The 22,029-nt window shown below is 38.3% G+C and overlaps 1 protein-coding gene across 1 annotated transcript; it reads right to left on the bottom strand.

Moving 5' to 3' along the window:
• Positions 1-1,019: 1,019 nt before the first annotated feature.
• LOC107757497 (ankyrin repeat and BTB/POZ domain-containing protein 2-like) lies at positions 1,020-21,598 on the bottom strand. Its single transcript, XM_016574987.1, has 17 exons — positions 20,576-21,598; positions 11,692-11,841; positions 8,838-9,045; positions 7,639-7,791; positions 7,156-7,321; positions 6,516-6,605; positions 6,057-6,158; positions 5,755-5,851; positions 4,876-4,999; positions 4,339-4,580; positions 3,256-3,434; positions 3,031-3,136; positions 2,449-2,551; positions 2,268-2,358; positions 2,112-2,180; positions 1,865-1,978; positions 1,020-1,770 (listed from the first exon to the last, which is right to left on the bottom strand). The coding sequence occupies exons 1-17, from the start codon at positions 21,423-21,425 to the stop codon at positions 1,594-1,596; spliced, it is 3,021 nt and encodes a 1,006-aa protein (XP_016430473.1). The 5' UTR covers positions 21,426-21,598; the 3' UTR covers positions 1,020-1,593.
• Positions 21,599-22,029: the final 431 nt, after the last annotated feature.

The raw sequence follows: 22,029 nt of genomic DNA, 5'->3' as shown, positions 1-22,029 counted from the left end.
CTCATCAGGCATTATAGGAGAAAACTCAGAGCTGTTATTATGCCAAATGGAGGTTTCAAAAAGCATTGAATAAAAGGGTGCCGTTAATTGTGTCCAATGTGTATTAAAGAAAAACATTTGTCATAATGATATTTCCACCCATTTTAAATTCTTATTCTCCAATGAGAGGTTAGATTTATGTGAATTTTTAAAATAAAAGATCAAAATGATTTACAATGCAGATTTATTTTCACAGCCTTCTTTGAAATAAAAAGGGTGCCGTTAATTGTGTCCAATGTGTATTAAAGAAAAACATTTGTCATAATGATATTTCCACCCATTTTAAATTCTTATTCTCCAATGAGAGGTTAGATTTATGTGAATTTTTTAAATAAAAGATCAAAATGATTTACAATGCAGATTTATTTTCACAGCCTTCTTTGATCATATTTACCAAGGGTGCCGATAATTCTGACCACGACTGTATATGCCTGTATATGAGCCACAAAATAAATTTACAGGTGAATCTCTTTGTAACAACGTTTGTAGATCGGGAAGAAGGAGGCGGAACCGGCGAACATTTGAACCCTTTAATAATAATAAAAACACAAAACAGCGCGACAGCCCCTCGCGGACAACTGTCACGCACAAACAGAACCAAAACACAAAATAAAACCCAGGCCTGGTCCTCTCTCGTCCAACAGTGTCGTCACTCCTCCTTTTATCCTTCCGGAGCTCCTCTGTGGAACTCGAGACCGGTGAGTGGCGCAGGTGTAGCGCATTAGCATTTACTCCACCGGCCTCGCTCCGTTCCCACGGCTCTCGGCCCCGCCCCTCTCGTCACACTCTTTTACTGGGATTCTGTCTTTGGTTATTCAATTCTAAAAACTAAGTCAAAACACAATTTTAAATAGAATAGTTGCTACTGTACCTGCTAAAAATATCTAAATGTTACAATTTAAATTCAAATGGCAAGGATCACAAAATAATACAAATGATTTTTTTCATGTTTATTAGTAATTTCAAAATTACATGTGCCATTCAATTGTTGCATGAAAAATGTTATATTTAAAATAAATTATTTTTGATCCCAACATATCCGCGTACCATTGCCTTACTGCATATTAGACATATATTTACACTTTAAAATGATGTGAGAATACAAAAGTATCTACAATACTACTATGTACATTTTTTGGGAAATGTTTGTATGAATGCGTAGGACACTTTTGACCACTGGAGGGCGCTAATATTGCTGTTTACAGCGCTTCCTCTCTGAAGCACATGTAAGTAGCTTGTAAAATAGAGACTGTAAAGCCTATCTATACTGGGATATGATCAAACACCTCATAAATCCACATATAAGTTCATTATCTGTGACCAAAACACAATTTAGGAAACAATTTTATACATTATGTGACTTGAAAACGAATAAATAGCTCACACATCCCATTAAAACATTGCCACTGACACAAAATAGGAATTACGAAGGTTAACAAACCTCTAAACACTGTGGGGCTTCACATGCTTGCCTGCACACCTGAGCTTTGTTAACCAAGTTTCCCAACAGCATTAAAGCCACATCTGTAATTTCCAATGGTTTTCTTCATGCACTCAAGCTCGACGCGGGCCACAAAGTGACTGCAACCGTGAGGCCAGTGTAGCCTGAAGCCCATCCAGAGCATCGGGATCCAGCAGCAGCTCCTCAAACTGCTCACAGTCCAGAAGATCAACCATCTTCTGCAGGAAGAAGCCTTCACAGAATACTGCCAGCTCCACCGCCTCACTCACCTGCTCCATAACACACAACCAAACAGATTACATCAGAGGACTGAAGCTTGATGCTGGAACTATGAATACGTTCATGTAAGCTGTATGCACATACTTTGGAAGTCTGGTAGATGCTCACAGCGTTGTTGAGGTTTATTCTCTCTGAGCAGAGGATTTCACAGTGTCTCTTCAAAACTGGAAGCTGGAATGAGTGGGCCACGGGCAGAAGCTGTACAGGATATGACCGAGTGCATCTCAGCTTAAGTTGACTGTTTTATTTTCATTTTTAATGCCAACTCTTTGAATTTGATTACAGAAATCTATTTAAACAGTACTGTACTATATATCCATGTCTTTCCTACCTCCAGCAAATCAGACACAGACATGTCTAAACATTCTGCTCCTCCACAGTAAAGATGTGCCATCATCATCTGAAATAAGTATTTAGAAGCTATTTTAACAGCATTACGTCATATATGTTTGTCTTGCATATGTTCAGACCAAGGTTTGTTGATTACCTGGAACGTGCTGTATTTTATGTCAGTGATTTCAATGGCCATGTTGTCTGATGTGCCATTACATCTGTAGAGGCCCAGTAAGCCTCTGAACCTAATATGAAAAAAAGAAGAGCATATATACAGCATAACCAATCACAGAATTGATTATAAGGCACTACATTCAAATCAGTAAAAGACCCACCTCTGTGAAGCAGACATGAGCAGAACTTTGTGGGCATAAAACGGCCTTCCCTCCACCACAAATATCACATCAGACATCTCAGTGTTATTCAGAAAATGAGCATCTGTGAGGTTGATATGGTACATATTAACAATCATTGGCTTTTTGATGCTGAATTGCATACAGTAGGATGTTACTAGTACTTTTATGACAGCATGGAATACTCTTATTCAGCAAGGATGGACTGAATTGATCAAAAGTGTATATACAAAATATGTACAAAAATATGTTTCAAATAAACACAGTTCTTTTGAAATGTCTATTCTTCAAGAATCCTGAAAAAGTCACGGTTTCTACAAAAATGAAGCAACACAACTGATTTCAACATTGATAATAATAAGAAATGTTTCTTGAGCACCAAATCGGCATATTAGAATGTTTTCGAAGGGTCATGTGACACTGAAGACTGGAGTAATGGCTGCTGAAAATGCAGCCTTGGTAAGTGTAAGAGACGTTTTTCAAAACATTAAATCTTACCAACCCCAAAAGTTAGTGTACATGTATAGTAAAGTAAAGTATGGTGTGTGTGGTGATCTGCATTACCCAGCAGAGCTGTAGGTGTATCCTTTACTGCCAGAATAGATGGGGTGGCTGTAAAGCAAACACAGTGGCTGAAGATGACTGCCAGCTGCTTACAGATAGCCTTACTCTGCATTAAAGAAAAGAACATACAGACATATAGTCTCATTTCAAATACAATATTTCAATTGGCTGACCATTCTTGAAGCAATCACATGCTGTTTTTGGTGATGGATTTGTTAAGGTCACCTTGCTAGTTTTAAAAATGGAGAAGAGGAGTGGAAGACCCTCTGAGAGCAGCTCCTCGCAGTATTTTTCATCCCCAATAGTGGTGAAGTCTTTAAGGAGAGAAAGCATGAGTTCAGTCCTGGACTGGAGCTGGGCACTGCGCACTGACTCCAGCCATACGTGCAGCTTCCACAGCACTCCTGAGAAAGAACAAGAAGCTTCCTAAAACACTTTCAAACATTGAACAACTCATTATCTCATTGCAACTGTTTATACACTACCGCTCAAAAGTCTAACGTTTGGGGTTTAAGGTTTTTCAAAGTCTCATATGTTCACCACGGCTGTTTATTTGATCAAAAATAAAGTAAAAACAGAAATATTGCGAAATATTATTACAAAATTGTTTTCTATTTTAATATATTTTATTCCTGTGATGGCAGCCATTACTCCAGTCTTCGTTGTCACATGAAATCATTCCAATATGCTGATTTGGTGCTTAAGAAACAATTCCTCTTACTATCAATGTTGAAAACAGTTGTGCTGCTTACTATTTTTGTGGAAATCATGATACATTTTTTCAGGATTTTTTGATTAATAGAAAGTTCAAAAGAACAGCATTTATTTGAAAAAAAAAAAAAGTCACATTATAAATGTTTATGTAATATTATGTAACATTATAAATGTTTTAATGTCACTTTAGATCCATTTAATGCATCCTTACTGAATAAAAATATTAATTTCTTACTTTCAAATTCTGTCTCAAATTGTTGTACAGTAGTGTATATCCCAGTGGTTGAGAATATATGATTCTACTGAAGTTGAACCACAACTATTATTTTAAAAACTACTGGTGCTTGTGCTGTAATGGTGAAAAAGTTCCTAGTATTAGATATCTTAGTAGAGAACCACTGTTTAGTGCCTAAAAATTGCAGGTTAATCAATGGTTCACTAATAATCTCTCTCTGTGGGCTGACTGAGCGTGTAATCATCGACTTCAACACACTTTGCTGTGCACATGCCAAAAAATATCTCACTGTTTATGCATCTCTAATTCAATCTGTTGTCCATTTCCTTTGATTTATTAAAAATGAGTCAGATGTGTACCCAGTGCCCTGAGCTCCATAGTGACATCCAGGTATCCGTGCTCAGCGCTGTGTAGGCTGGCTTCCTGCAGGGCTCTGATGCGGGCCTTGCACAGCCGTGGAGCGCAGACAGACTTTGCATTTGCTCCATCCTTTATTTCCTGCTTCTCCTGCTCCTCCAATCCCTCTGCCAGGATCTCCTCCAGAGAAAGCACGTCCTCCTGCAGCCGCTGGGGCTGACTCAACAGCTTCCGCAGCACATTCCTGGGGGAAAATACAATATGCATTACATAATAATGCAATTCAATCTTGATCAGTCCCAGCTAACAAAAATTTAGTTATGAAAACTTTAATTCCATTTAGTTATGAAAACATTATTTCTGAATGTTTTTTTAAACCTTCGAAACATTCAGTTTTTTATGTATTAAGAATGTAAACATTATCTTTAGAATGTTTTGTCCTAACATTTACATAACTTTCAAAGAACGTAAGTGAAAGTTATGGGAACGTTCCCTGTTAGCTGGGCGTGCATGTGTCTGTGTTGTTGAGGGGTCAGTACCTGTGTCCATGTGCTGCAGCGTGACTGAAGCAGTTCATGCCCTCATAGAGTGATGATGTCAGATGCACCCGCAGCATTGGGTCAGCGCCACGGGACAACAACAGACACACCATCTCATAATTCCCTGAAAACACACACACACACACACACACACACACAAATCCAACAAAGGTCAAGTAAAACTATGTTTCTAATACAGCATGTTGAGGAAAGTTGTCCAATATGTTATTACTGTATACACTATCATTCAATGGTTGACTGAAAAAATGCTGTATTTACTTGACCACAGTATAGTAACAGTAATATTGTGAAATATTACTACAATTTAAAACAACTATTTTCTATTTTATATATTTTAAAATGTAATTTATTCCTGTGATTTCAAAGCTGAATTTTCAGCAGGCATTACTCCAGTCTTCAGTGTCACATGATCCTTCAGAAATCATTCTAATATGCTGATTTGCTGCTCAAGAAACATTTTTTTATTATTATCAAGGCTGAAACCAGCTTAATATTTCTGTGGAAACCATGATAATTTTTTTTCAAGATATTTGTTAAACAGAAAGTTCAAAGGAACAGCATTTGTTTGAAATAGAAATTTAACATTATATTAAATACAATTATAAATGTCTTTACTGTCACTTTTGATCAACTGAATGGAAGAAAGCTGAATAAAAATATGATTTTTTTTTTCAAAAGCTGATCCCAACTTTTGAATAGTAGTATATATTAAGATTTTCATTGCAAATAGTATCTGCCACTATTTGTGCCAGGGTGAAAATAACCTCTGCTATAGTTTTCGGTGTCATGAATCAATTTAAACATAACTTTAAAAGAAAGCACATGTGAAGGATGACTTTGCACTTTGTTTTTCCGCACCTGCGGCTGATGCCAGCTGGAGGGGTGTTTCTGCTGAGCTTTGGTGGCCGTTTCTCAGGGCTGTGCCCTCCACATCTGCTCCCACATCTAACAGGAGCTGAAAAGGCCAAACAAAGTTAATTTAACATGATAGTCCTCCAATTGCAGTCTGTAATGTCAATATACAGAAGCGTGTAACTCAAAACATACCTTACTTTTTAAGTCCTTTTTAAAATGAATGTATTACAGTAATAACAAACACTATTATTTAATCACTACATAAAGTAAATAGCACTGTACTTGTAACTAGTGTGCATGTTCACCTGTACTACAGATATGTGTCCGTGCAGCACGGCAAAGGTAAGGGCCACCCAACTGCGGCTCTCAGGATGGACAGAAGGATGTTTTGGTGAACAGTTGGGCACCTGAAAAGAAGAAACAAAAACAAATGTATTTATTGGTAAACCACCAAAATGCTACTGCATATGTAAGAGTTCCTAGAGTATTACTTCACACTACCACAAACCATCCATTCAACAGTGTGTTAACCTGAAACGAGCCCACAGGTAAGATATAGATCAATGGTGCCCTATCCTGCTCATGGAGGGCCAATATCCTGCAGAGTGCAGTTCCAATCCTAATTAAACACACCTGAACTAGCTAATCAATGTCTACAAGATTAATAGACACTTCCAAGTAAGTGTGTTGGGGCAGGACACTACAGGATTGGACACCCTGGTATAGATAAATAGGTGAAAACTGAACGAGCACAGTGTCATTACTGCTACGTCCAGGTTTGCTCCAGCATCAATGAGCATGTGCACCAGAGCCTCGTCCCCTGCTGAGCAGGCGTACATCAGAGGAGTCATGCCCTACACACCCAGAGAGAGAGAGAAAAAGGGTTATTATCAAGCAAATTATTTTTAAACATCATTCATATTATAATATTAAATCATGCATTATCTTTTTATGTTCTTTTTGTTTGATTGTTAATTTTATTATTTTAAAAACCTAGCAGTTGTAGATGTTAAACATACATCACTAGAACTCCATTAAAGGGTTAGTTCACCTAAAAATGAAAATTCTGTCATCATTTACTCACCCTCAAGTTGTTCCAAACCTGTGTGAGTTTCTTTCTTCCACTCAGTACAAACGGTAATATTTTAATGAATGTTGGTAACCAAACAGTTGACAGTATGGGGGGGAAAAAAATACTATGGAAGTCAGCAGCTACTGTCAACTGGTTACCAACATTCTTCAAAATATCTTCTTTTGTGTCTAACAGAAGAAAGAAACTTATACAGGTTTGGAACAACCTGAGGTTGAGTAAATGACAGAATTTTCATTTTTGGGTGAACTATCCCTTTAAGTCAGGCATTTTTATTCTGTCATACTTCAGAAACTCAGGTTTTATGGGTTCACCTGGTCATCCATTGTGTTCACCCCATCTGGGCCCAGAAGCTGGATAGCCTGGCCAATCAGATCAGTGCGGCCACAGTTGAGCATGCGAAAGCCAAGATCCAGATTAAACTTGTTTGTGGCAGCCTTTGAATCTAGACGTTTAAAGGAGGTGAAACAGCACTCTGGCCTGAGAAAAAGAAAGAGAGAGAGTGAATTTAGAGTTAATTACATTTAAAAATTGTGAGTAAAAAATACGGCAATAACTTGGCAAAATTCTCTGACAGGTGGAGAGTCAAAGTACAAAGTTAACTGGGTAAAGATGGAGAGAAGCAGAAATTTTGGACATTGGACACTGCAGTGTGTGTATATATTATTTTTCTTTTTCTTCATTTACAAAATCCAAAGCAAATTAACGCACATGCAAAGTATTTTTGTCAGTATGTGGAAATTTAACCCTTGACCTTGGTGTTGCCAGCTACCAATTGAGCTACAGGAGCATCTTACTTGAGCTGTCGAGGTTCACAGTCCAGTCCAGGGAGTAGCTGTCGGGCAGTCTGTCTCACATCATCACTGTCCACTAACAGGCTCCGTCGATGCTCCGCATGGACCATAGCGACTCGCATCCACTCCATCAGAGGAGGAAGAAGAGGAAAAGGCCTGAGAGAGACACAGTATGACTCGGTTATTTACCAACATCTCTCACTTCACCCCTCTCTCTTTCTCCTTGCCAAAATGCACACACACACACACTTAAATCCAACAAAGGTCAAGGCAGATCAACAGTGGCACAAAACTGGATCAGAGAGAAATGAGGACAGTGAAATTACAAAGGCTGCTGAATTTGGCTCGCCACAGCCTCTTTCAATCCTGCCTTTCATTACCACAAACAAGCCTGGCATTTCATTCTGAATCACAATTTGTCTAACAGCATCTGCTGTCTTCAACAGACACAGGCTCGCTGGAATTCAAATCAGTGTGATATTACAGAACGGATCCTCTATGGTTTTCTTCTTCTCAAGTATCTGTGCCAGGAGCACAGTGATTGTGAAGCATACTCACAACCATAACTGTCCACCTGCTAAAAACATTAGTATTCATTATCTGACATGAATGCAGACCAAGGGTTCCACACAGAGTAAGAGTCGCCTCATCTTACTAAAAAAGACCTGAAGGTAAAATTCAAAGTGTGTCTATAATCTATAGGAGGAAAAAAAGTCTGCATTTATTTGATCAAATATAGAGTAAAAACAGTACTATTGTGAAATATTATTGCTGTTTTATAATAATTTTCTATTTTTATAAATTTTAAAATGTAACTTATTCCTGTGATGCCAAAGCTGAATTTTCAACAGCCATTATTTCAGAAATCCTTTATTATGCCGATTTGGTGCACAAGACATTTCTTATTATTATCAATGTTGAAAAGAGTTGTGCTGCTTAATATGTTTGTGGAAACATATACAATTATTTAGGATTCTTCGATAAATAAAAAATTCAAAAGAACAGCATTTATTTCCAAAAAGCCTTTGTAACATTATACTGCAAATGTCTTTACTGTCACTTTTGATCATTTTATTTCTATATAAAAGTATTAATTTATATAAAAAAAAATTATAATAATGGTGTACATAAAACAGCAATAAACAACTAAATTTGTTCAAAGAAAAAAAAAAGTAAAAGTGGTTTTGGTCGATTGATCTCACCTTTCTTTGCTGAGGGCTATCCTGGGTGGCTCAAGGTTGGGGTTCTCCAGTGACTCCATCTGTGGACTGCGTAGGTAGTAATAGAGTGTGTGAAGAGCGTCTGAAGACCAGGATATGGGCTGCAGGCAGAAAGGACGTCCTGGACTAAGACTGGGACTTGCTGAAACTAAACGCTGCATATGGTGCATTGTACGGGAGACCAAGTCACCTGGAGGAGACACACACACATTTGAACTTCAAGCACAAATGATATAAAATATCTAATATTATCAAATACTTTCTTTCAGGACACATCTAAGTAAATATAGCCTGCAGGAAAAATGAATGCCTTTCAAATGACTTAAATGCAATAAATGCCTTTAGCTCTAAAAAGCAGACAAACACCAAAATCACAATGTGCTACTGATATAGAAAAGCCATCTGTGTTTCCAGTTCAACCCCATAAACTAAAGACAGTAGCTGTGCAGCCAAGCACAATTGTGTTATTTTCTTTTAAAGTGCTGACAACACACAACCCAAAGAATATTTCAATACCACAAAATATATCTTCAGACCCATCTGTTTTATGTTCAAACGTGGAAATGGAAGATGATTCGGATAAACTCAAACGTCTAAGGGCTTTATTCTAAATTACTCTGAGGGGCATTAAATCTGCAGTTTTTGCCTCTCAATGCAGAAATCCAGACGCAAGCTTTTCCCCAAAGGAAGAGAAGAGATGATGAGGACAGGCCAAAGACTTACTCCTTAAAGTCAGAGAAGTCTACAGTAAAGACAGTGGACACTGTCCTCCATATGTGAAAAGCATCACAGAGGAAAGAAATGAGACTGAGAGAACACGGCGACAGCGGATATACATCATTTCATCCTTGAATGGAAATTCACTGCTTTTGTACTTAGTTATTGGTGGATAATCTTTAAATAACAGCTAATATGTGAATGAATAATATGTGAAGGAAATAGACATAATGCTCGAGAAAGGTGTGGGAAACAAGTTAAGCAATCAATCACATATGGTCTACATGGTCCTTAATGAACACTTGTGCACCTTAGTTAGCAAATTTATCAAGGGCTGCTTTAGGATTGCTTGAGTGTCTGCAGTCATAAAGCATAAAGAAGGTGCTTTTTACTCCTTTGACCCAAACAGAAGGTGCTCTTGTACCAGCAAAACAACTGCAGGAGTGTTGCTGGTCCCCTAAGGGAGAGCGTGTTTCCCTCTCTGGTGAATGCGAGCAGCGGCCCCCCTCCCTCATGCTGAACTGCGGTCTGCTGCATAAACAAACTGCCCACAGCTCAGGCGCTCACACCCCCCTAGGCCAGCCTGCAATGTCAAGTTGTTAGAAAAATGGCACTTAAAATGTACAGATGTCTCTCTCTGTCTTACCGACATGTAGAAACAATCACGCAAAAACAGCATTTCACTGGACAGTAATAGACTGAGATGAAAAATGGACAACAACAGTGTTTCTACATTAAAGTTTTAACAAGAAGGAGAAAAGTGTCTAATGGGTGACCTAATTCTTAAAGAGAACTGCTGTCTTTTACTAGACTGAGAAAAGCTATTTCACCTTGGTTAGTTCACCCAAAAATGAAAACTCTGTCATCAATTACTCACCCTCATCTCGTTCCGAACCCGTAACAATTTTGTGTCACACTTTATTTTAAGGTCCAAAACTCGCTATTAACAAACCATTAACTACGACTTTTGCCTCAATAAACTCCTAATTTGCTGCTTATTAATAGTTAGTAAGGTAGTTGTTAAGTTTAGGTATTGGGTAGGATTAGGGATGTAGACTATGGTCATGTAGAATAAATGCTTTTTAAGTAATAAACAGCCAATATGTTAATAACAGACATGCTAATAAGCAACTATTTAATAGTGAGAATTTGTGCTTATACTAAAGTGTTACCCAATTTTGTTCATCTTAAAAACACAAATTAAGATACTTTTTAATATTCTCTCATCCTTTTTGTCTATCCGTTGAAAATCCATGCAATCAAAGCTTTCATGCATTAAAAAGTACAAAAAGATATTGCACAAGTAATCCGTATGAACCAAGGGGTTTAATCCAAGTCTTCTGAAGGGACACAATTGTTTTATATGATGAAGAGATTTAGGCTTGAACTGCTCGATTCAAATGGATTACATTAACAATGAACTTTCTGAAGCATCAAAGTTTTGGTAGTACAGACTTCCAATCGAGGGACAGAAATCTCTTGGGTTTCATTAAAAATATCTTGAGTGCAAGTCTTATATATAAATGATGACAGAATGTTTATGTTATGGGGATGAGTTGTCCTTTTAATCATTCATTAAGAAAAAAAGAAAGTTTTATGCTATTGCTTATACAGTAGTTTCATCATGAAGGCCAGATCATGATATAAAAAAAGTGTTTAAACATACAGTGCAAACAGTGTAGCACAATACACAAATGAATAACTCTTATGAACCAGATCTTTTTAGAGAATCAATAAAAATACAGCACAACAAGTGTAGCCTGATTCCAGAACCATTGACTCTTATGAGCCGGTTCTTCTTAGTGAATCTAAAACATACTATACAGAGAAACAGTTTAGGTGTATACATGAAATGAATGACTCTTATGAACTGGTTCTATTTAGTGAATCAAAAATACTTAATTATTCTAAATACTAAATGTTCTATCTTTTACAGTTCTAAAAGAACCATCACTGGAACCCTTGAGTTACCAGAACCAGAACTGCAAAATTTCTTACGATTTTCATCCGTATGGTAACATGCATTTATTTGTTGGCATTTGTTTGTTTAAACTAATAATACGCAATACATTGTCACTGTCCTTCAAAAGGAGATGAAATGAATTGAAAGGGAACTTACTGAGTTCAGAGAGGCTGCCCACACAGGTGGCTAGCAGGGCCTGCTCCAGCGTCCTGAGCTCCAGCTGTGCGTAGGCATTCTCTCTGCTCTCCACCGCTGAGTTTGGACACTCAGCATATGGGCTGAAATGGGCAGGCAGGGACAGCTCACCTACACATAGAAACACATTTTCAGTCAGATCAAATCATTCGAACTCAAAGCACCATTCAATCCATTAAAATTTGATCAATTTATTATCATATGTGTCTCTAAATGTGAACTCTTGCGTCAATGTTGTGCAACTCTAATAATTATGGGAGGGATGGGGGAAGACAGACTGCATCATTCCCATAAACAGTATGTGTCTCTGACAGAGATAAGAGGAGGAAGTGTGGTAAGTCATCATTTCCTCTGCTCAGAACACAGCTCTTTCTCCTGGCTTTAGTCTTGTCTTCCTTGCTTCATTATTTATACTTTTTATGCTTATTGCTTTTCTTTTCTCTGATTGTAGATTGTACACCTAAAAAATATTTTGCTGATTAATTATTAATTATAATGTACAATAAGCATGATTTTTCAGCTATCACTTCTCTTATACTGGTCTGGCACATCATATAGGTTGTCATTCGAAATACATGGCTCTCATCAGAAGGATGATCTATTTCTTCTCACCACAGCATAAGTATAATTAATAAAGAATATACCAATCCCCACAGAGTTATAAAATATTACCTGTTTTATCTTGAATGCAGAATTGATACCTTGCCAAGCATTCAGAAACAAAGTGCAAAATGATAGTCAGTAAAAATAATGAGCAGATCATATGTTTGGCAGCTGATTTATCAAGCCCAAATGCAGGATGTTTTTTGCTCCCTTTTTATTTGATTTAAAATCCATGCCTTACCCCTGGATCTCTCTTTCACTGGGCATCAGAAGGGGATAAAATGATGGATTTGTGTGTGGATTTATTTTTTTTCATCAAGCTAAATGATAAACCATTCATAAGGTACAGTACACACATTCATCTGTGCCATGATGACTCAAAATATCTGACCACCTGATTTATTGGGGCCATTTTTATAACATCATTGTTACTGAACTGTATTTCTCTTAGAGCTATTTGGGTGAACAAACTCATTGTATAGCCACTTTATGCAGTTGAGTGAACCATGGCTCGCTCGATCACTGCCAATGTATTGTTTTTGCTATGGCAGCAGATTCTCAGCTTAGTGTGCTAGTGCCTACTAAACACAAAAAAATCTTCAGAGAGCAAACGATAGCAGTTTTCTGAACAATATTCACAATATTTAAAATATTTATAAGAAATATGTTTTGCACTTATGTAGTCTAGTCAGAATATATGTAACTAAATGTTTCTAACCACATGTGAATATGCCCTGAACTGAGTCAGTCTGGTATAGTTGAGGTTATTTCACATGTGCTACAGATCATATTATTAGCTAATACAGTGCAGCTGAAAACACAGAAATATCTTTATAGATACCCCAAATCTAAGGCAGGTTCACATGGGTAGGAGCTGCTTGGCTGTTCAATCTGGGCTCTGCAGCCAGATGGGTTTGTATATGTGTACGGGCGAGCCACAGGGTGTGTGATGCAGCTGGTCAGACTGTGGACCCACAGACCCAAACCCCTCTATCTAGGACACACCCGTTCCCTTTCCCACAGCTAGCCATGTCTATACTGGCAGCGGTGAGGCTATGGCATGCGTCATAAGCAGCCACACGCTCCCACAGACACACATACATGCACATACGCTCTCATCTGCTACTAACATTGCGGACTGAGGAAGAGGGGAATGTGTGTGCACTGCCATTATGTGGAGAGAAACTGAGCTCACGCACACCACTGATGGGAGACTGGGAAATCCATACGAATGTGATAGGCCTGACAAGAAGTTACACTGCCAATGAAAGAGAAGGAGAAAGAGAAGCTCTGAGAGATGTGACAGAAAATACTCTTGAAATGAGACGAGCATATAGAAGCAATATTTACTGAGGGGAATTCAAGAGTACCTGGTAGGGTAAACTGCATCTATATAATGGACCTCTACTAAAGTGTTCACGTGCGTACTACAGAAAACCATCATAAAACCAGAAATATGTCTAAACGTAAAATAAAACATTAAATAAATCTTTAATATCAGCCATAGTTCCCAGAAAGAACAATTAGCTTTACTCCATTGCTCTGCAAAGTTAAAATGACCTAACTTTGGCTTTAATACCAGTTCACATTGTTTAACATTAAGATTTATTATCCATTTGTTGTGTTCAATAACTGGCCATTTCTTTCTTTCAAAAGTGTTCTCCAACAGAGAACAAATCCCTTAAGAAACTGCTGAAAGAAACCTTTCAATTGCAAGCCTGATTGTAACCACACTAATTTGCATAAATATGAGTGCTCAACCTATTTTGCTTGCCTGATTTAGCTCAGGTAACACGGTGTGAACACAGTGGTCCAGTCACTCTGTCACACGCTCCCACAACACAACCATTATACACAGGGCACAATGGCACAAGTGTGCTGAAGAGCCAGAGTCAATTGGCCCTTGTGTTACTAGGTGCTACACTGGAAGTGCTTGTTGATTGAGGACATGAGCGCTGACTGCTATCTCTAACTAAAGGGGAGGTGCCCTGTTAGTTGTGTGTGACTGTGTGCACGGACCATTCTGCCATGACTTCCCCTCTCCAGAGGACAGACCACAGACAGAGTGATGATAATAACAACTTCCTGCATCCCGTTCTGATCTTAATTTAAGACGCAACCCCCAACTCAGTGGAAGAGCTTTGCTTTTACAAATCAAGTCATCAGGGAAATACAAGGTCAAAAGATTTACTTCTTAACAAGCGTGGCCTACTTTTCTTCTCTTTGCTGTTTTCACCTAATAAAAGAGATTGAAGGTAATAAATCTAATATATTTTCAGCATCATGTAACTTTTATTTTTATTTAAAGTTTATGCCATATCCAGATAAAAGAGAACATACTCAATAATATAATTGAAACAGTGGGCGGCTCATAAAGCAGATGGCTCTCCTACTGTGGCAATAGTAACCTGAGTGCAGTAGAACCTTCTAGATCTTCTGTGAATGAGAACCTCCTGGAGTTTAACAGTCTTCATAATCATAAAGTTATACATCATGCAGATCTTGGCATGGTGCCGCTACTCCAGGTGTTCACATACTCAAATGCAAGAGCGACAACAGTGTTTCACCGGCATGCTACTGCCAAAACACCACTTATTCAGCTCAGCTTCACAGAATATAAGGATGGTTTTTCAATTAGGGGCACTTTTGATTGGAAATTTAGAAAAATGAAACTATTTTACAGCTGCCGTTATTATAAAATATTAGAAAAAATTGCACACATAAATACCAAGGGACTTGATAATATAAAATAAAGTAGTTTCCTGATTCAGCACATTTTGTAAATTAGTACTGGGTCAAGTCACCTTTATTTATATAGCACTTTATACAATACAGATTGTTTTCTTTAAAAATGAGACAAAATCAGCTGTAAAAAGTCAACAGTGTCATTGTTTATAACTTTGTGATGTTCATCAATTATGAAACAAGTTCAATTCTGTAAGCAGCTCTATAGAAGACAGCTGGGTTGCTATTCAGCTCAAGTCAGTTCAATGATGATTTAATTCAGTTCAGTAACAGTTTTGATATTTCAAAATTCACCAATTATGAAACAAACAGCTCTACAGAGGACGACAGTGTCTTCATTTAGTTTCGATCTCATCTGATAGCGTCAATGCAGTCAAATCGATAATATTCCTGAATATTAAGTGCATTCCCAAGTGTAAATCCCAACTATTTAGAGGTTTTTCTTTTGAATCATCGTAGGGGAAAAGCTCCTCTAACTGAAGTATCACACATTTATGGATAATCTCTGAGTGACAGACAGGTTACTCATCACAACCTCTCACTTTAGCCTTTTGACATCACTTGCCACCTCAAGCCATAACTAAAACAGAGTGACAGGCAGCCTGGTCTGTATAAGAGCGGCCTGTGTGAGAGCTACAATCTAAAGCCAAGTATTCACTCTGAAGCCTCATTCTTGTGAAAGATGGGAAAAACAGAACTACAGTAATTCAGCGCTACACAGGATCTCCATCTGCCCGCTCCTCTCACCCATAAACCCCTGAGTCAGTTTCCACCGAGGCAGTAATTTCAATTGCAAAGTATTTTTGTAGCAGTTTTTCAAAACATGTCATGGCTATAAAGTGGATTTCCTGATCTGGGGGTTGAATGGAGGACACAATCTCTTTCTGATGATAGTTTAATTACTTACAGACTATTCACTGGGCTTCGCAGACTAACAGGGTTATCACTGAATAGGACTTTAACGTAATTTAGCTTGTCATACTGCAATATTAATCAAAGTTGGAGGGTTTGGTAAGTATGGGATATGTTGAGGAGAGATGGCATTATAACATTAATCATCCAGAGCTAATCCATAAAACATGATGGGTGTCAAGACTCAAGGCAAACACGTACTACTAAATAAATCACTCTGTGTAATTGATGTGATGACACACACTTGATTAAGTTGCACTCTGTGGTAAAGAATCAACATACATCACTCAAGGAACACAATGTGGATGCTTAATTATCCTCTATTAACCCTTTGAAATGACTTTTCAACAAGGTGTTGATTACATCACATTCAATTCACAGAAGATCTTCAGCTAACAACATTATATTCACCCAAGCTATGAAACATGTTAATATAAGATAACACTCCCCTGTTAGAGAGGCTAAAATTGTGTTTGACGCCTACTTTAACAGTTAATGGTGGAACAAAGTGGTGTAGAGTAACTCAAGTTAGACTGTATTCTTAACATGACTGATTAGCAGTGATTTTTATGGGCAGTAAGGAGCTTTGGAGAGCCATATGGTGTTCCCTAGTGTAAACTCACTCATGTAAGTGCTTTTTCTGTGCTTTATGAAGAGCTTCAAGGTACATTCTTCTTTGAACATCAACAGTGTGTAAAACCTTTAGTTTTGCACCTGTATTTGGATTAATGAGGTGCTAAAGGGAACAGTTTATTTCAGTTGCAATCTCTTTACGTGGACAGTGATTCGATGCTTGTAGTAACAAAACTATGAAGCTGCCCCATAAAATGTTTTATGTCATATCATAAAATGCCACATTCCTACATACATTTAGCTCTTGTTTGATGTGAATCAAACCACAAGTGTGTCCTCTCTTAATTTAAGTCAATATAAAGGTGTAGAACATATCTGCTCATTTTAAACAGATTAATCTGTTTAATTAATCGCAAATCTGGTCAGACCTAAAGGGATAAATAATTCACCTAAAAATGAAAATTCTGTCATCATTTATTCACCCTTATGTCGTTCCAAGCCTGTATGACTTTCTTACTTTTATGGAAACAAGAATAATATATTTTGAGCAACCAGATTTAATGAGAAAACGTATTTTACGAGGTGGTGATTTTGTATGAATTCAAACAAAATGTCTCATTGATTTTTGTCCATACAGTGGAAGTCAATGGTCATCAAAATGGTTTGGTTACCAACGTTCTTCAAATTATCTTCTTTTTATGTTCCACAGAAAAAAGAAAGTCATACAGGTTTGGAATGACGTGAGTAAACGATGACAATATTTCCATTTTGGGGTGAACTATCCCTTTATCATTGGAACAGAAATCAGCAATGGGGATTTTCCTGAACATTGATGAATCTAAAGTCAGTGCAGTGCAACTTCCATTACTGGCCAGCCTGAATTTAGACTAACACCTCTTTGGAACAGATGCTAATGGATCCAGGCAGGCATGCTGGGGAGTTGAGGAAGGTCAACTCACGCACAGAGCAGCTGTCATTACATGCTCTAGGAAGGCACCTTCTCCTCTCCTTATAGAAAGCATTTGTCCACTCTAGGTGCTTGAGGGCCCAAGTGAGACCCTCAAGACGATGTTTATAATAGCACTCAAAGACTGCATGTGCAAACACAGAGCACAGGCCTTGTGTGAAATACTAGCTTTTCTGTAGCGGCTTCTGTACATCTACTGCACATTACATTTACTTCTAAATATTCCCAGAGGATATTTTGGACTTCCGAGAAAATCTTAGTAATAATCTTACTTAAGAAAAAAGTTTCAGTCTTTTAAACACACTTGAGTTTTAAATGACCATGGTTGGGAAATGCTCTAATTTCTGCAGTTTGTAGTCAAGCTAAAAGAAACATGGTCTGTGTGGGCGTAACGTTTTATGAGGATAATTAACCAATGATGATTACAAGACTCCACACACAGACCAAAACTCAACACCCCATTCAGTGGGACTGCTCGCACAGAGCCAATCTGATGTGAACTGTGTCTCACCTGCATTCCCTCATTTGACCAGCTCTTTTATGTCCTGTCTGTCATTAAAGTGTGGGCCTCAATTAAATCTATTTATTCAAGGGCCCTATCGCTTTCCTTTCAGAAGAATGACATGTTTCCGTTTGCCATCTTGCATGGCTGAGGCATAATGGCCATTATTAGCTTGTTTATTGTGAAGGCTTGTCTGTGACAGAAGTCGACCTCAACCTAAAATTATATGAATAAAATTATCAAATACAATCAAAAACTGATGGTTCTTTTAGTATACTAGCTTTAAAGCTACAAAAGCTTTAATGCTACAAATATTCTGAAGAGATGCTTGTTTTTAAAAATCTGCAACAACACTCTTGTAAATTCATAAAAATCCAACAAACCATTGTGCTATGCTGACCTAATAATATATTGAAAAAACAAACTAATTCCAATAAGTGGTTATTATGTCTTGTGTATTAAGTGAAGATCTGGCAACCTACAATATCAGCGCATCATAATTCACACTTCTGATGCCATCTGCTCAAGGTGGTCTGTGTGGACAAATGCATAGGGACCAAAGAACAAGACCACAGCAGCTTTCACAATAGAAAATAGCTGTCATTTAAGTTGAGCAGCACTAAACAGGTCCAGATGTGGCTCTGCTCAACATGTGAGACAAGTGAGATATCCCCTCACTCTCTCTAAATAAAAAAACTCAAACATCAGATTTCCTGGATGAATGGAATTAATTAACACACCAATAAGTGTATGCAAATAATATTTTATACAACATCTTTTACTCCAAGAGCTGGATGTGTGAAGTGTGCTTCATAGAATGACATGCATGTGACTGCTGATTTTCTAAGCCTCAGTAACACACAGGTCAGCTGTGTCTCAGTATAAGCGTGCAAAACAACTTTACCAGCCATGGGTGATTGAGCACGGGTGCACTGTCACATCACTCACGCTGAGTGTGTACATGTGAATCGGATTAATACATTTCTAAGCCTATGCCTCCAGAAGGGGTGGCTGAGCTACACCTACATTTTAAAAATAAAGGTTCAAAAAGTGGGTTTCGCCATGAACCATTTTGGGTTTCCCAAAGAAACGTTTCAGTGAACAGTTCTTAAAAGAACCATTACTTTCTTAGTGTGAAGAACATTTTAATAATCTAAAGAACCTTTTTCCACTATACTTATATTTACCTTTATGTAAAATAGAAAGTTTTCATGGATGTTAAAGGTTCTTCGTGGAACCATAGATGCCAAAGAACTCTTACTTTTCTTCCTGAAAGGCATTAAAAATGAAAACATCACTTACTCCCTTGTCCCCAAAAGACATTCGTTCTGCACAGTGCCAAGCAGATCAGCTTTGTACAGGCTGCCCTGTCACAGAGACGATCAACAGACTGATTTAAAACAGACGGAGAGTGTGTGATGGCTTTCCATTCTTCTCACTCTGCCTTCTCTCACTTGTTTCTGCTTATTAAAGTGGATGGCTTAGAGCAGAACAATGGACTTTTTGTGCATTTCTGAAAATGCGTGTGCCCAGTGGGATGTACAGTCACAGCTAAAGCTTATTAATAATGTACAACTTACCATTTAATCAGTAAGTTCTGATACAAAGAGAACTGTGGAATTAAGAAAGCAAATACAGACAGGTAGCAAATATAACACATAAAGGCTGAAACATTATTGTTTAGCTATAATTTAATCAGTGTTAGTTATGACAGTCTGCAATTAAATTGCACAGGATGCAGAGGCCTATCACTTGTGCCAAAAATAGGCAAATGTAATTTCCTTGTATTCACCCGACCAGTTTATTGTATGATACTCCAAAGGCAATGCATCACTGGGCCTTGAGTTGTGGTGCACAATGATCAGACATGTGGTGAGACATGCATTTCTGACATTTGTTTATGCATAATTATGCAGAACTGTCATCCCTCTTTGAGACAAGATGAAAGTGGAAACGATAATTAGTATTTTCACTGAGACAAAGATCAAGGTGCCTTTCAAAGACTCAGAATCTAATCAAATCACACATTTGTCTCTGTAATAAAAATAATAATGAATACTTTGCTGTATTTTACACACAGAGATAATGTTACATTACAAATGCAATTATTTTGCAGAGCCACTTGTTATTATAAATTAGTGTTTGCTATTGTAATGACTCAAATCAACATGCACAATAAGTGCAACAGAAAAAAAATCAATTACTTGGTTAACTGTTACACATTACACACACTTATATCAAACATTAATGTTTGAAGGCACTCTACATAAGTTGCTAAATAAAGACTACAATGGTTGTCCAAGTCGTGAACTCTTATTTTTGTGGAACTTCACGTTTGTGGTGTGACTTTGTACATTAATGTGAAAGTTTCTACAAATAAAACTAACCACAGGCCCTAAATCCATAACCACCGTAGGAAATTCCCGGGAGAACTGAAGTTCTACCAACGCTATATTTTCTGGGTTTTAGAGCTACAAACTTAAAATACTCTATATAGACACTATAAAGTTTTAACTATGTTCATATTGAATTAATTTTCTCACCATTGGCGTTCTTCCCGCAGATGAGATGTTCGTAGTTTTGCACGAGCCCGAATATCTCCGAGTCATTGCTGACTACAGCCTCCAGCGCATCAGCGGTCACTGGAGAGGTGTAGATCCCGCTCTGCGCCGCCAGTACACGGAGCCCAATTTCCTCCGCTAGATTTTCAATGCAAGCGGTCAAACAGATGGCCGCGTACTCGTGAATGCGCACCGAGATGCGAGTGTCCACCATCCATCGGAAAAAACGTCCGACAGACAAACTCAGTGTACAGCGGGAGGACTTGCTCTTGCGCAGGACCTCTCCAGCGCTCATGCTGTACAGTGAGATGGCTCTGACCGCGGCCGAGACGCAGCTTTCCGCTAGCGCCCAGCTCAAGACCAGTCTCATCGCGCTCTGCACCTCGAAACGCGTGCACCTGCTGTGCACGACACTCAGCCGCTGCGCCTCTCTGGAGATCCGCAATAAAGCTCTGCGCATTAGCACCGACAGACTCCTGACGCTCTCTGGAGTGAAAGACAGTCCCTCTACAGCAACTTTACGCAGGACAACATCGATCTCCTCATCTGTCCAAGGGAACTCTTCTAACTCTGGTAACCTCGGACATTTAGAGAAGATGTCCTCTGGGTCTTCAGGAAGCACCGTGTTCACTGTGTCCCAGCTGTTGTTTCTGCTGTTCATGGAGTCCGGATAGCTCCACCAGTTTCCTCGCTGTGGAGAGCTGATGAGCGCCTGCGAGTTGGACTTGGAGGAGGACAAGCTGAGGGATCTGTAAGAATCACCGGCTCCATATCCAGAGTCCAGAGTCAAATCCTCCAAAGTCTTCATTGTAGTATTGCTCAGGGCTGCCATATCTTTCTATTTTTGTAAGTGGGCTGCTTTATTCCACGTTTTTCTATTTATAGGACTTAACAGGAGGTGGACTCCTTCCTTGGTTAGTAAACACACAGCGCAAAGACAAACTCCTTGACTTAAGTTAACGCACGTCCATCGTTAAGCACAGCTTTTGGTTTAAAGGTCTGCACTCATTGTCAATCCAGTGCTGTATGACCCACGCTGGTCAGAGAAACTTTTGACAGCTGAAAGTTTCGTCCAATCAGCGCACAGCTTTCTCTCAGCCAATCAGACACGCAGCGCTCGCGCAGTTAAGTGAGGACATATAATAGTTCTGACTAGGACAAGAGTTCGGTCATGCCGTAAATTCTGAGTTTTGGTCTTTTAAAGTTTATTCAATCTAAACATAGTCTACCACTAATCTACACCACTATCTATACCACTAAACTTTAATAATAATTTAAATATATGTATAAATGCCATTAATTTGTGCGGGCCATATTGTAATGAATGACCCTGATTAGTACTGGGTTAAAAGGCAATAGCAGCTCACTTAATCAAATTAAGTATGAGCCAGAAAGTGGTATACTAATACTAGAGAGGAGAAATATTCCAGCATCTG

Source organism: Sinocyclocheilus rhinocerous, unplaced genomic scaffold, assembly GCF_001515625.1.
Source record: "Sinocyclocheilus rhinocerous isolate Xijiao unplaced genomic scaffold, SAMN03320098_v1.1 scaffold252, whole genome shotgun sequence".
Classification (NCBI taxonomy): Eukaryota; Metazoa; Chordata; class Actinopteri; order Cypriniformes; family Cyprinidae; genus Sinocyclocheilus; species Sinocyclocheilus rhinocerous.
This window is presented reverse-complemented; position numbering and strand designations above follow the sequence as displayed.

Coding starts and splice junctions, on each gene's coding strand:
- LOC107757497 (XM_016574987.1), bottom strand. CDS start 21,425: ATGGCAGCCCTGAGCAATACTACAATGAAGACTTTGGAGGATTTGACT. Junction 2,552..3,030: donor TACACCTACAGCTCTGCTGG/GTAATGCAGATC, acceptor TCAACCTCACAG/ATGCTCATTTTCTGAATAAC. Junction 2,359..2,448: donor CTCATGTCTGCTTCACAGAG/GTGGGTCTTTTA, acceptor TTTTCATATTAG/GTTCAGAGGCTTACTGGGCC.